This window comes from Drosophila teissieri, unplaced genomic scaffold (genome assembly GCF_016746235.2).
Source record: "Drosophila teissieri strain GT53w unplaced genomic scaffold, Prin_Dtei_1.1 Segkk118_quiver_pilon_scaf, whole genome shotgun sequence".
In the NCBI taxonomy this organism is placed as follows: Eukaryota; Metazoa; Arthropoda; class Insecta; order Diptera; family Drosophilidae; genus Drosophila; species Drosophila teissieri.
The window spans coordinates 1,137,845-1,152,258 of record NW_025224987.1 but is presented as its reverse complement, the minus strand read 5'-3'; the positions used below and the strand labels follow the sequence as shown (position 1 = coordinate 1,152,258).

General features: G+C 48.4%; 1 protein-coding gene across 2 annotated transcripts in view; it reads right to left on the bottom strand.

The window, feature by feature from the left end:
* Positions 1-1,165: 1,165 nt before the first annotated feature.
* LOC122625525 (calcium/calmodulin-dependent protein kinase kinase 2-like) overlaps positions 1,166-14,414 on the bottom strand; it is a 76,568-nt gene continuing 63,319 nt past the window's right edge. The window contains exons 3-6 of one of the 2 annotated variants that reach the window (XM_043805615.1): positions 2,019-2,206; positions 1,731-1,964; positions 1,388-1,680; positions 1,166-1,330 (exon numbers count right to left, since the gene is read on the bottom strand). In XM_043805615.1, coding sequence (XP_043661550.1) covers positions 1,243-1,330; positions 1,388-1,680; positions 1,731-1,964; positions 2,019-2,206 — 803 coding nt within the window. In that variant the 3' untranslated portion in view covers positions 1,166-1,242. The remainder of the gene's footprint in view (positions 1,331-1,387; positions 1,681-1,730; positions 1,965-2,018; positions 2,207-14,414) is intronic. The other variant, XM_043805614.1, reaches the window with a different exon arrangement.

The following is a 14,414-nucleotide window of genomic DNA, read 5'->3' as shown; positions in this document are numbered from 1 at the left end:
TCAGCTACCCTATATAAATTTGGAAGAAGCCATGCACATAGCTGAGGTAAATATCGCAAGTAATGGTCCAATGCTAATTTATATCGTAAAAATCCCTGTAACCGATACCAAACTATGCGAAGATATTCTAATAAAACCAATAAAAATTGGTCAATATGTCAACAAGATAGAAACCGAAAATGTAATTAAATGTAATGAAAAAATATTCGCAAAAACCACAAAATGTAATAGCTATAATGAAATAACAATTTGTAAACATAGAAATATAATAGACATTAGTAACTCAACCTGCCTACCAAATCTCTTAAAAAGTCGCCCTGCCACCTGCACTAGAGTCAACAATCAACACATCCCCACGATCGAGGAAATCGCACCCGGAGTTGTCCTACTCAATAAATTCAGCGGCAATATTTCGGTCAACGGAACAACGTCGACACTGAATGGGTCGTTTATCATCAACTTCAGCAATACTACCATAGAAATTGAGGAACAAATCTTCACAAACCAGTACGCCATACACCACCAGCCAATGCCGGCTATTCTGCAAACTAAAATGACAATCAAAGGCATAGAAGAGAAACTTTCACTGGAACTAATTAAAGAACTCAACACCAATAACACTGAAGCCTTGGAGCTATTAGAAACCACATCCCACACAGCCGACATCTTAATGGGCTGCGTTATAATCATCGGAATCGTCATAATAACGATCCGCGTCTTGATTAGGAGGGTTGCTAGATTTTACTTAAACCAAACCAATGATGACACCCAGATCAACGACCGCAACGAGTGGGGACACTCGATTTTAAAGGTGGAAGAGTTAACAACAAAAGAACTCACAGCACCGAATTGCGAAAGATCGCAAACGGATCCGGCCATGCACCTGCAGTAGCGCGGGATCAGCGTTTCTGTGGGAGCGACGAGGGCAAATGCAGAAAGCTTGCACGCGCATCCGGCCGTGCACCTGCATTGGCCTCGAAATGCGAAGCTCAGCGTCTGGAGAGCTTCCGTGGGAGCAACGAGGGCAGAGGCAGCGACGGAGCCAGCACCGACGCCAACAGAGGCAGCGACGGTGCTGGGAGGTATAAATAACACCCAAATTGTAAAATAGCTTTAGTTCAATTTTGCTTAAAAATAAACACGGACTTCTGTCCAATAAAAACTATTAAAAAATCGAATTAACTTCATTCGGATTAACTTATATAAGCTGGTAAATTCCTTATAAGTAATAGTTAGCCGGTTCTAATAATCAAAACCATGAAGGCCTTCATTACATTGAGAAGAGCCATGTTCCTTAAGTGATGGCAGGAGAGTATCTGACGAAGGCTGTCTGAATATAAATAAAAAGCGTATTACTAAAGTTTATATTTAATCGGAAATATTATACCTGGCTGTTGACATCCGATATGAACCAGGTGCTGAATTAGATCGACCTGCGCGGACAAACCTTTCTATCCTTGAGCAGCCCGCAAGTGTTGGTGATTTTCCAGAACATCCTTTTACAAACGGATTGCCAAATGAATGTTTTTTTAACATAGTTTTTATTAATATAAGCGTGTCTAATTTAGGAATGCTGCGCACGACGGAGCTTATGTCTTCGTCGTCTACTTTTACCAAACAACAATTTTCTTCTTCGGTAGGCAAGGGACAGTCCCCACCAGAAGTTACCCATTTATTAGTCTGAAAATAAAAATATTAATATCTAGATAAAAAATAATTTCGTTTAGCACCTTTAACTGGGGAATCGTAATTCTGTGCGTCGCATTTTTTTCCAACATTTGAACTATGCAACTTTTTAAAATTTCAGTTACTTTATGGTTTTCTGGAAATTTGACAGAATCTTGTTTAATTTTTTCATATAGTAAGGGCACTGAATCTGCTAAAAACGGTACATTTCCGAATATCAAGGAATACAGAGTTGCACCTAAAGCCCAGACATCTGCCGCCCTTCCACAATATTGGTTCTAAATATAAAAAAAAAATTTGTATTGTTGATTATGATTTAAGAAACGGTATACCTGTCCAGGGATTAGAGTTTCTGGAGCCCTAAAAGCTGGAGTTCCAGCTGTTGATCCATTACTTATTGTTGCATCTTCTCCAAGGAATTCATTGCATACGCCAAGATCAGCTATTTTTACATGTCCAAATTCGGTTAATAATAAATTTCCAGGCTTTATGTCGGCATGGATAATTTTTTGATGGTGCACTGTTTGTAGAAAAAACGAAAAATTAAAAATTTTAGAATTGTAACAGTATTATTTGGTTAAAGTCTTAAGCAAAGTTAGCTTTTAAATAGTCTGAAAATCGTTTATTTTTAGTATATATATATTTTTTTTAATTCCTTGCTATACTTCTCGGGAACTTAGGGCTTAATTTTTTCGTATTTGATTCGGTAATCGGTTAGGTTTTTCGACCGATCTGGTGATTGGCCAGATACGGCTAATCCCAGTGGTGGGGCTGCCACCTAACGTCATCGGGGAGTGGCGTCTACGATGATGTTGCTAGTCGTAGAAAAGCGAACAGTCTGGTAACGCGTCAGGCCCTACTGGGTGTTGTTGCTGTTCGCAGAACACAGGGTGCACTTGGTAACTATGTGGGGGGACCCCGCTTTACTCCATATAGCGTGGAGAAGGGGTGAGGCGGTTTGGAAAGAGGAAGTTGCCGAAGATTGTTGCATTAGGCATTTTGGATGGAATAATACTTTCTAAAAACTAGAAAAGTAATTTTTGAGAAGAAAGATTGTGTGGCCATGTGTCGCCGGCCCTATTGTCGGGTCGATCCCGTCATGATTAATAATCAATGATAAATGTTATTGGTCTTTATTATACCCCTTGCTCGTAGAGTAAAAGGGTATACTAGGTGTGTTGAAAAGTATGTAACAGGCAGAAGGAACCGACGCCTACATTCCGCCAAAAACTGTTAGTGTTGAAGACTCTCCTTCGCACTTCCACTAGCTGAGTAATAGGTATCAGATAGCCGGGGAACTCGACTATATTGTCTAAAGATGTGTTTAGACATGATAAGTAGACAAACTATAAATATGTTCTATTTATGGGCTGCAATAAACATGTCACGGGACAACATAAGTGGCAACTACAGAGGAGCACGATTGCAGTGGTCTATTGCCGAAGTGTTAAGAGATATGATCACGCGGGAGGTGATTAGCGCGGTCATAGGTCACAAATATAGATTTAAGATAAATCTCAGCTGCATCGACCATCGCAGACTGCAGCGTCTTACAAGCGCTGCATTATATAATTAGATGATAAGAACCTATGTAAGAATGAATAAAAGACGATGCCCTCGCAGTAGCGAGTCAGTTAGATTCAAACACCCTAATTGAACTCATTAGGTGTACGCATTAGTTATAGTGAGAACATTTTGGTCCTTCGAGAAATTCTGCGCCTTAAAGTAAAAGAGCAAGGTTATTCGAGTGATTCTGTTGTTTCCCCCACCAGTGGTAAGAAACACAGAATAAAAGACCACGCCTTCAAGTACTAGGACTTTAAGGTGAAACATTGTGTTCTTGCTTTTCTTTGGCTGATCAATCAGCTGTGAGTCGAGGCACAGCTAGGTCAACTGGGCGACCAATCAAAAAATCCTCCAACGGATCACGCCAAAGAATACAAGCAGAAAGTACAAGTCACAGTGATTGTTTTCCCAAGATGTTGTCGAAAAGATCTGTGAAATTGATGCAAGACCAAGGAGTGCTGCAGAACAAAATACTGCAAGCCATCAAGGACAAGGCATCTATACCAGCAATAGAAGCATTGGTAGACCAATTTACTACTAACAACAATGCGCTGGTAAAATTGGGAGTTGGCGATCATCAATATTTTAATGACAAAATATTTATTAAAACTATGGATGCTGTCAAGGCCTACAAGGAGTCGCAATTAAAGGTAGAAACACTTGAAGAGGTAAATATACCAAGTGGATCAAAATTATCTGATTCCGCATCAGCTCGGAGCTCCAGTCCAGTTGATAATCTGGTTCAACTGGTGGACAGAATAGCAGACAGGGTGAGGCAACAGATAAGCCTAATATACGAAACCCTGGATAGTTCAAGTGAGATTGAACTCGTCAAGCAGCTGGCAATGATGAAAAGTCATTGGTCCAACGTGACGGACACACTGAAACTGCTTGAAAACAAGTATGACAGAACTGCCTTTGATCAAGATGAGGCAAACATTCTGCAATCTGATGTTGCCGCACTAGAGATGGTACTTCAGAGGAAGTTGGAACAGTTCAAAAGTTCCAACTACGACGTGCCAGAACTCCCGAAAGTGGACCTTCCAACGTTCAATGGAAATGCGAAGGAATGGCCAACATTTTACGAGCTGTTCTCTGAACTAATAGACAGCAGGAAGGATCTCAGCAACACAAGGAAGCTGGGATATTTAAGAGCCTGCTTAAAAGGAGAAGCTCAAATGGTGGTTAGCCATTTGATAACGGGATCAGCGGCTAGCTATGCAGCAGCGTGGGAGCTTATCTGCAAACGCTATGAGAATAGCAGAAAAATATTCTCCCAACACTTCAACAAATTAATGGAACTGGAGTGCTTGCTGCCCCACGATGAGAAAAATTTAGGGAAGGTTTTGGATACTGCGACCGAGAGCATATTCATCATAAAGCAAAAAGGAATAATAGGAAGCTCTGCTGACGTAATTTTAGCTGAAATTCTGCTGCGGAAATTTTCGCCAGAAGCCTTGCAGCTGTATGAACAGCATGTAAAAAAGGCAAGAGCTATACAGTCCTTACAAGATGTACTAGAGTTTATTGAGCAACAATACAACTCAGTAAATGCCATTACCAAAAATACCGCTCAGCTTGCTACAAGAAAAGTGCAAGTTAGATCGTGTGCCATTTGCTTTAAGGATGGCCACGATATGATAAAGTGTCTCAAATTCAGAGCACAATCAATCGAAAAAAGAAAAGAATTCGTTCAAAAGAACAGCATGTGCTTTAGATGCTTTGGAAAGCATAATGCTATCGATTGCAGAAAGGAAATTACATGCAATCGATGCTCCAAAAGACACAACAGCCTTCTTCATGAAGACACAAAACGCAGTATTAATAGCAATAGCCTTAAGCAAGGGCAAGACACACTATTGGCTACAGCTGTTGTTTTAGTGAAAAACAAAGCTGAAGGTTACAACGAGTTGAGGGCGCTTATTGACGGTGGATCCCAGAAGACGCTGATTTCAGAGGAAGCAGCACAAATATTAAGGATTCCCAGAGTAAGAAGTACTATAGAGGTCGAAGGTATCTCCCAGACTACTCAATTATCAAAAAATAGTGTCCACCTGACGATCAAACCAAAAATTCCAAGCAGCTTCAAAGCATCAACGGAAGCATTGGTTTTACCAACACTCCATAGAGCCCTTCCCAGCAAAAAAGTTTGATATTGATATCTGCATTGAGGAGAATGAATCGATCAAAACCTTAGGACTTCAATGGGATCCGGATACATTTACGTATTCGGCAGAAAACCCAATGCTAACACGCATAACAAAGCGGTTAGTGTTATCACAGTTGTCCAGAATTTTCGACCCACTAGGATGGTTGGCACCGGTAACAATTCAAGGCAAATGTTTTATTCAGGAACTGTGGAAGTTACCGATGACTTGGGACGTTGAATTGAAATCCAACTTAGCAAACTGGTGGATGGAATATGCTAAAGGTCTATCAGATTTAGAAGAAATAAGCATTTCACGCTGGACTGGATGCTCCAAAGGTATTATGGAGCTACATGGATATCACCGCAAGCTCTTAAAATCTGTGAAATTTGGTGGAGAGGGCCGAATTGGCTATCTATAGATGCTGTAACGAACTGATTTTGTTGGTCTGCTCGCTACGAAATACGTGCGGCTAGCTCAGTAGAGTTTGTGTGTTCGTCCCACCAAATTTATAGAATAACGTGATCACCCGGTTACCAGTAATAGCACTCGCAGTTTCGTTCTCGGGTCTTTATTCGATCTCAGTTTACAATGTATTTCAATTGTCCGGACGCCTCTGCTCTCGCTCGTATCTTCGCCTGTTATTGCCGCTGACGTGTGCGAAGAAAGGTCGAGGGCTTAGGGAAGCGTCACCGTTCTCAGACTAGGGTGAACAATTGGTGGGCTCTCAAAGGCATACGCCTAGCTAGCCACAACCTCTTGTCCCTTGCTCTGTCCCGGCCGGTCCCGCCAGACGCTTGACCAGTTCCTTCCGACGCACCGCGCTGTCGCCCGGATACGCCGCAGTCCCTGTAGCAAGACGCCCAGTGAAAGACGAACGTTCCACCCTACCTTTTCTCTTCTGCCGGTGCGGTCGGACCTGGGTGTCCTGCTCAGCGGCCTGGTTCCACTGTCTTACCGCCTTCGTCGTCCTGGGTGGCGCGGACCTTTGTCGTTGGGCGCTCGTCGCGTGGACTGGGAATTGTTGTCGTACGCAGACTCACGGAAGCTCACGGCTGTGATCCCCAAGGCAAACGCCTGTGGAACAGCAACGCGTCAACCCCACGTCTGGTTCGGACTGGTGGCGCCGGTACCACGCCTGCTTGGATTGCACGGACACACCAGGCTATCGCCTGGTTCAAGCACGCGATCTCCTACACAGTCCACCGGGTCTACACCACAATCCCTGCCGCTTTCTCGGGTGCCCGCTTAGGTCTGGCCTCTCCTGTTGTTTGCCTCCTGGCTACTCGTGCTTCGTCGTTTGGACCTCAGCTACCTGCGTCTCAGTTCGGAGACCTTCTCGTCCCGAACGTCTTGACGTAGCGATCTTGCTCCTTGGTGACTATCACGATCGTAGCTCCTCTGCTGCTGTCGTTGTAACGCTGTTGACTCGTACACTTGCTTTCCTTGACTGTCCGTCATGCTTCCAGCGCTCGGCCTGTTTATATAGGCCTCCTCTAACGGTTTATCCCTTTGGTCTCCAGTCTCCGGATCCAAAGTCCATGATTTAACCGTTGGCCCGGTCCAAAGTTCGATTTGTCCCGTTAATTGCCTTTAAACCTGCTGACTCTCCAAACTCTCTTTTCAGCAAGTCCGGAGTCTCCATCCTCTCTCTCTCCACTTCCCGAGTCTCCAAACTCTCTTTCTCTAGAGTCTCCAAACTCTCTTTCTCCAGCCCAGAGTCTCCAAACTCTCTTTCTCCGGGCTTCGCACTACCGTTACTACGCTTTGCCTTGTTGCGTAACTGGCAACGGCAGGCCCTCCTTATGCGATCACTATTCGCATTTGTGCGGAGTTTTAACTCCTCACATCTCCCCCTTTCTTCGGGAAAATTTAAAATTCGGCCTGGCGGTTACCGCGGAACACTCTTGGGACTCCATCGACGCTCACAGCTCCGTCTCGAGTTCCACAGCGCCGATCTCCTTTGAGTATATTCCTCGTTCTTAATTTCAAACTTTGCCGCTCATTCGTTCATTCGTGATGCTTCTTCGCTCTACGCTCTTCTTCCCGCATTCCACTTTTCCGTCTTCTCGACATCTGGTCACACCATTTGCCGTTGATCGATTGTTACCGATAGATCCCGATAACTCCCGTTGGGGCGGCGTTGCCACTTGGTGACCCTGGTATTTCCATAGTGTGACCCGTCATGTGCTGCTTTTTCCGATGTTTTTGCCCATCGATTGACACTATCGAGTGCCGATCGACCGCCTTGTGATCGAGGCGCCCCCTTCCCTAAGCTTTGATGACTATAAACAAATTTTTGCCGGTAAGTTGGAATATAAGCAAAACGTATCATCCTTGTAATCCTGGACTTTTTCCCTGCAGAATCATTTGGCATGCCTTGCGGTACTGTCGTACCGCCCCTCCCCTTTCCTCGGGAGTATGTGGGATCCTTGGTCCGGTGGTTGTTGAGGCAGGATTCTGGTTCGTTCGTGGTCCGTTTCCGTTGACTCTCGCCTTGGCCTGACGCTTAGAACGGTTGCTAGATACGTAATCTGCACCCGTTGACTCTCGCCCTGGCCTGACGCTAGAACGGTTGCCGAGCCTAGTCCGTTCTCAGGTGCTGTCCCTCTCAACTTCCCGTCGTTTGTGCCTTACTCTTCCCTGATGGTGGTTGTCGCGGCAATACTCTGGTTCGCTCGCGGTCCGCAGCCGTTGACTCTCGCCTTGGCCTGACGCTGTAATGGTTGTCGGACTCGCAGTCTGCATCCGTTGACTCTCGCCTCGGCCTGACGCTAGAACGGCTGCCGAACCCAGTCCGTTCTCAGGTGTTGTCGTTCTCCTGCATGCCTTCCGATGGATCCGACTCCACGTTCTTGTCACCATTCTCCTCCTGATTCTGCTGTTTTAGGTCGCTGACATGTACCGTGCGTTCCTTTTTGTTCGTCCGGTGGCGAATCTTACATATCACTGGCGATATGAAATCCACAATTTGGTACGGTCCATCGAACCTCGGAGCTAGTTTGGCCGCAAACCCTTCAGCCGCTTTAGACAAATGGTGCTCCTTGGCCCACACCACTTCACCAACGCTTGGCTTCCACTGCCTTCTCCGCAAGTTGTAATGCCTTGCTTGGTCCTGGGACACCCTCTCTAGGTTCCTGCGCACAATCTCGAAGACCTCTCTCATCTTCTCAGCGTTTCCTTCCGGTGACTCTGGTTGCCTTCCCGTACCTAGCGTTTCTCTGTCATAGAGTGCGTTCGGTAGTCTTGGCTCGCGGCCCTGTGTCAAAAATGCCGGTGAGTAGCCTGTGGAATCTGAAACACTGGAATTCACAGCCAGCATGATTTCGGGCCACCTTTCATCCCAATTCCTCTGGTTCTGCCCGGCAAACTGCGCTATCATTGTCTTCACAGTGCGGTTTGCTCTCTCTGTCGGATTCTCCTGTGGGGTATACGGTGCCGTAAACTGCTGCTTTATCCCCATGTCGTTGAGGAACTTCTTAAAAGCCCGGCTCGTGAACTGCACGCCGTTGTCCGTGATCACCACCTTCGGTACTCCAAATCGTGAGACTATGCGTTCCCTGAACGCTTTCTGCAACGTTTCCGCCGTGGCTGTTCGCAAAGGCACCAACTCCGTCCACTTCGAAAACCTGTCGATCAGTACCAACAACATACTGTTTCCGTGCTTCGATCTTGGTAGTGGTCCGACGAAATCGGCGCACACTGTCGCCCAGGGTTCCTCTGGGATCTGTGTCAACATCTTTCCCGCCGCCTGCCGCTGATTTGGTTTGAACCTGGCGCAGTCCTCGCACTTCCGAACGTAGGCCCTTGCGTCTCTCTGCATTCCTGGCCAGTAGTACCGGGCTGCAAGCCGTGCAATCGTCTTCCGACTGCCTACATGACCGGCTGCTGGGGAATCGTGGTTTTCACGCAAGACAGTTTCTCTCAGCTGCCGCGGAACACATAGCTTCCAGGTCACTACATCTTCGTTCCCTGCTCTATGCGGAATCTGCCTGTAAAGGGTGCTACCCTCCCACACGTAGTCTGGGAACTTTTGAGGCTGTGCTTTTAGTTTTTCTCGCATTTCCTTGATCCAGCTGCACTCTGATTCGGCCCCCTTGTCCTGCGTTCTTCTCAGCATATCGGGTACTGCTGAGTCCGACTCTGGCAGTGGCTGCCTCGACAATGCGTCTGCTACCACGTTCAACTGGCCTTTCCTGTATGCTACCTCGAAGTCGTACTGCTGCAGCTCCAACGCCCATCTGGCAATCCTTCCCGAAGGGCTTTCTATGCTGTTCAGCCACTTCAGCGCCATATGATCCGTCACCACCTTAAAGTGGTATCCCTCAAGGTACGGCCTTAGCTTCCGAATCGCCCACACAATTGCCAAGCACTCCTTCTCCGTTGTCGAGTAGTTCTTCTCGGCTCCGTTTAGGGTCCGGCTAGAGTATGAAATGACCCTTTCGCCATCTTCTGTGTCCTGCGTGAGGATAGCCCCAATCCCGTAGTCACTGGCGTCCGTTTGCAGGATGAACGGTCTCCCGAAGTCGGGACACGCCAAGACTGGGTCGGTAACCAATCTGGCTTTTACCTCCTCGAAGGCCTGCTGGTGGTCCTGTGACCATGTCCACTTGGTACCCTTGCGGAGGAGGTCGTTGAGTGGCCTTACAATGCGCGCGAAGTCAGGCACGAAACGTCGGTACCACGATGCGACTCCAAGGTATTGCCTCAGTTCTCGGACCGATGACGGTGGTTCTAGCTGGGCTATCGCTGCTACCTTCTCTGGGTCCGTGCCTATCCCTTGGCTTGTGACGCGGTGCCCTAGGTACAGGAGTTCTTGTTTGAAGAACTGGCATTTCTCCGGGTTTATTTTCAGGTTCGCCTTCTTCAAGCGACTGAATACCTCCCTGAGGTTTCTCTTGTGTTCCTCTAGGGTGCGGCCAATCACGATGATGTCGTCTTGATACGCAAATGCATGCGGCGACATTTCTGGTCCAATCACCTGATCCAGGGCCCGTTGAAATGTGGCCGACGCGGAGTGTAACCCAAATGGCATCACCTTCCATTGGAACAGCCCTTTCCCTGGGACCGTGAAGGCCGTGAAGCCACGGCTTGATTCTTCCAGTGGTATTTGCCAATACCCATCCTTTAGGTCCAGGCTGCTTATAAATCGCGCCTCCCTTAGTTGGTCGAGGATGTAGTTTATCCGTGGCATCGGGTAGGCATCCTTTATGGATTTCGCGTTTATCTGCCTGAAATCCACGCATAGTCTCCATTTCCCCGTTTTCTTCTTCACCATGACTATGGGTGAGCTGTATGGGCTCCTTGAATGCTCTATCATCCCCATCTCCAGCAGTTCGTCCACCTTCGCGTTGATCTCGCCTTGAATCTTTGGATTCTTGGGGTAGTATCTCTGCTTAATCGGTTTATCGTCCTTCATGGTTATCGTGTGCTCGGCTATACTTGATGTTCCGGTCATGGCTTGAAACTTTGCGAGCTCTGTTTCCAGGAATTTGTTCACGTCGTCCTCTTCGCCGTCCTTTTGGACTAATGCGACCGACAACTTCTCCTCGAGCCACCCGTTGTGTCTGCCTCTGGCCGGTATTCGGATTTCATGACCGGCGCACCTGATCTCGGCCCCGACTTGCGTGAGGAAATTCCACCCCAGCACCAACGCATCCACTATCCCTGGTAATATTAGCAGGCCCATGACGAGTCGCCTGTTGCCGAACTCCACTCCTATTTCGAGCTTCGCGTTGATTTCGCCGCACCTTCCATCTGCCAACCTAACCTGCCGTCGTATCCCTGTAATCGCTCCACGGGCAGCCAGCTTGTCCGCCAGCTCTTCACTTATGAAGCTTGCTGTTGCCCCGGTGTCGATCGTGGCCTTGTACGTGTCCCCACCGATCGTTACCGCTGCGGACAACTGCTGCTCCTCCTCGATTAATTTTCCAGTTAGTTTGGAGAGGCGGCACCCTGCGACCCCTGCTCGCCTCTCTGCGGCTGAGATCGCTGCCCATTTCCCGCTCTCTGGCAGCATTCCGTACTTCGGACTCCTATTCTTCCGCACATCCAGCAGAACAGCAGCCTCTGTTGCCGGCAGCCTCTTGCCCAGTGGTCGTGTCCACCGCACCTGCGACAAGCTTCTTGTGGATTGGCCACATGGGTTGGGTGTTGACCCGAGTTGCCCGTACGAGTCGTTCCAGTGTGGGTCTGGGTGGTGACTGGCGGCCTCCATAAGGTTGTGTTCTGTCGTCTGGCCTGGACCGGGGTATATTGTGCCCACTGTTCCCGGGTATGCGTGCCTGGATCTCCTGAGTCCTCACACCTTCTGCACGTGACTTGTGTTGCGGCCGGGGCTTTGTTGCGGCTGTATTTGTGCTCTTCCGCAAATGCCTCCCGTTCCCTGTGCAGTTCCTCGTATTCATCTGCCAGGATCATGAGAGCCTCTAGGTCGTCCACGTGGTAGGATCTTAACGCTATTCGGAGGTCTGGCGTGCAGTTCTCCTTGATGAGCTCCAGCGTTTCTTTCTTCCCATACCCAAGGGGTCTTATCAGGGTCTGCATCTCGACCATGTAGTCTTTGAATGCCTCCCTGAACCCTTGTTTCCTTTGTCTCGCCTTGTCCGCGAGCTTCGTGAAGTATCCCCTGGGCAGGAAATACGTCTGGAAACTGTCTATGAACTCGGCCCAAGTCCTCCAGTGCTTGTTGTTGGCTATGTACCACTTCAGAGCCTTCCCCTGCATTAATTCCGGCATGGCTCGGGGAATCATGTTAAGGTCCAAGCCGTATGTGTTCGCGGACCATTCCACCTGCTCCAGAAATTCGAGGGGTTTTTCTTCCCCGTCGAAGCGAAACGACCACTCTCTAACTTGCTTTGCTACTTTCGCGTAGTCTGGCGGACTGGATCTGGGTCTTTCTGGGCTTGGCCTCCTTTCCCTGCTTGTCTCTCTCCGTTGCCCTTCTCGGAACATCTCCTCCATGTTTAGACTTGCGATTAAGTCTTCGCCCTCGGGGTTCGTAAGCTTTATGCTTGGACCTGGTCTGTCTGGGTATGCTGCCTCCAATTCTGTCCAGACTGCTGCGAGTTTTGGGTCGTTTTCCGTCTCTGCGTAGTACTCCGCTAGAGCCTTTCTCATGTCCTCTGTCCTTCCCGACAGCGATATGCGCAACCTCTGTGCGACATATGCGAAGTCTTCCTTTTTAAGACGGTAGATCCAACTTCTACCCATACTGCTTAATTTGTGTCTACTGCCGGGATAATCACGTTATTTGGGCGCCAGATGTAACGAACTGATTTGCCTGGTCTGCTCGCTACGAAATACGTGCGGCTAGCTCAGTAGAGTTTGTGTGTTCGTCCCACCAAATTTATAGAATAACGTGATCACCCGGTTACCAGTAATAACACTCGCAGTTTCGTTCTCGGGTCTTTATTCGATCTCAGTTTACAATGTATTTCAATTGTCCGGACGCCTCTGCTCTCGCTCGTATCTTCGCCTGTTATTGCCGCTGACGTGTGCGAAGAAAGGTCGAGGGCTTAGGGAAGCGTCACCGTTCTCAGACTAGGGTGAACAATTGGTGGGCTCTCAAAGGCATCCGCCTAGCTAGCCACAACCTCTTGTCCCTTGCTCTGTCCCGGCCGGTCCCGCCAGACGCTTGACCAGTTCCTTCCGACGCACCGCGCTGTCGCCCGGATACGCCGCAGTCCCTGTAGCAAGACGCCCAGTGAAAGACGAACGTTCCACCCTACCTTTTCTCTTCTGCCGGTGCGGTCGGACCTGGGTGTCCTGCTCAGCGGCCTGGTTCCACTGTCTTACCGCCTTCGTCGTCCTGGGTGGCGCGGACCTTTGTCGTTGGGCGCTCGTCGCGTGGACTGGGAATTGTTGTCGTACGCAGACTCACGGAAGCTCACGGCTGTGATCCCCAAGGCAAACGCCTGTGGAACAGCAACGCGTCAACCCCACGTCTGGTTCGGACTGGTGGCGCCGGTACCACGCCTGCTTGGATTGCACGGACACACCAGGCTATCGCCTGGTTCAAGCACGCGATCTCCTACACAGTCCACCGGGTCTACACCACAATCCCTGCCGCTTTCTCGGGTGCCCGCTTAGGTCTGGCCTCTCCTGTTGTTTGCCTCCTGGCTACTCGTGCTTCGTCGTTTGGACCTCAGCTACCTGCGTCTCAGTTCGGAGACCTTCTCGTCCCGAACGTCTTGACGTAGCGATCTTGCTCCTTGGTGACTATCACGATCGTAGCTCCTCTGCTGCTGTCGTTGTAACGCTGTTGACTCGTACACTTGCTTTCCTTGACTGTCCGTCATGCTTCCAGCGCTCGGCCTGTTTATATAGGCCTCCTCTAACGGTTTATCCCTTTGGTCTCCAGTCTCCGGATCCAAAGTCCATGATTTAACCGTTGGCCCGGTCCAAAGTTCGATTTGTCCCGTTAATTGCCTTTAAACCTGCTGACTCTCCAAACTCTCTTTTCAGCAAGTCCGGAGTCTCCATCCTCTCTCTCTCCACTTCCCGAGTCTCCAAACTCTCTTTCTCTAGAGTCTCCAAACTCTCTTTCTCCAGCCCAGAGTCTCCAAACTCTCTTTCTCCGGGCTTCGCACTACCGTTACTACGCTTTGCCTTGTTGCGTAACTGGCAACGGCAGGCCCTCCTTATGCGATCACTATTCGCATTTGTGCGGAGTTTTAACTCCTCACAATGCACAACACTGGCCCACTCAAAAGGAATCGGAAATGGTTGTGGTATCCACATTGATAAAATCCGAATATCTGCAAAACCATCTTTTATCAAAGTATTCATCGATCGACAAACTTCTTAGAGTAATGGCGTATGTATTACGCTTCATAACAAAGCTGAGAGGAAAATCGCAACAGCCGTCACATCTTACGGTGGAGGAATTAAAGCTAGCGAAGATTGCTGTGGTAAAGATACAACAACAGCTAGATTTTGGACACAAAGTCAGACTACTCAAAAACAAAAGACCTTTAGACCCAAAGAGTAAGCTGCAGGCGCTAAATCCGTTTT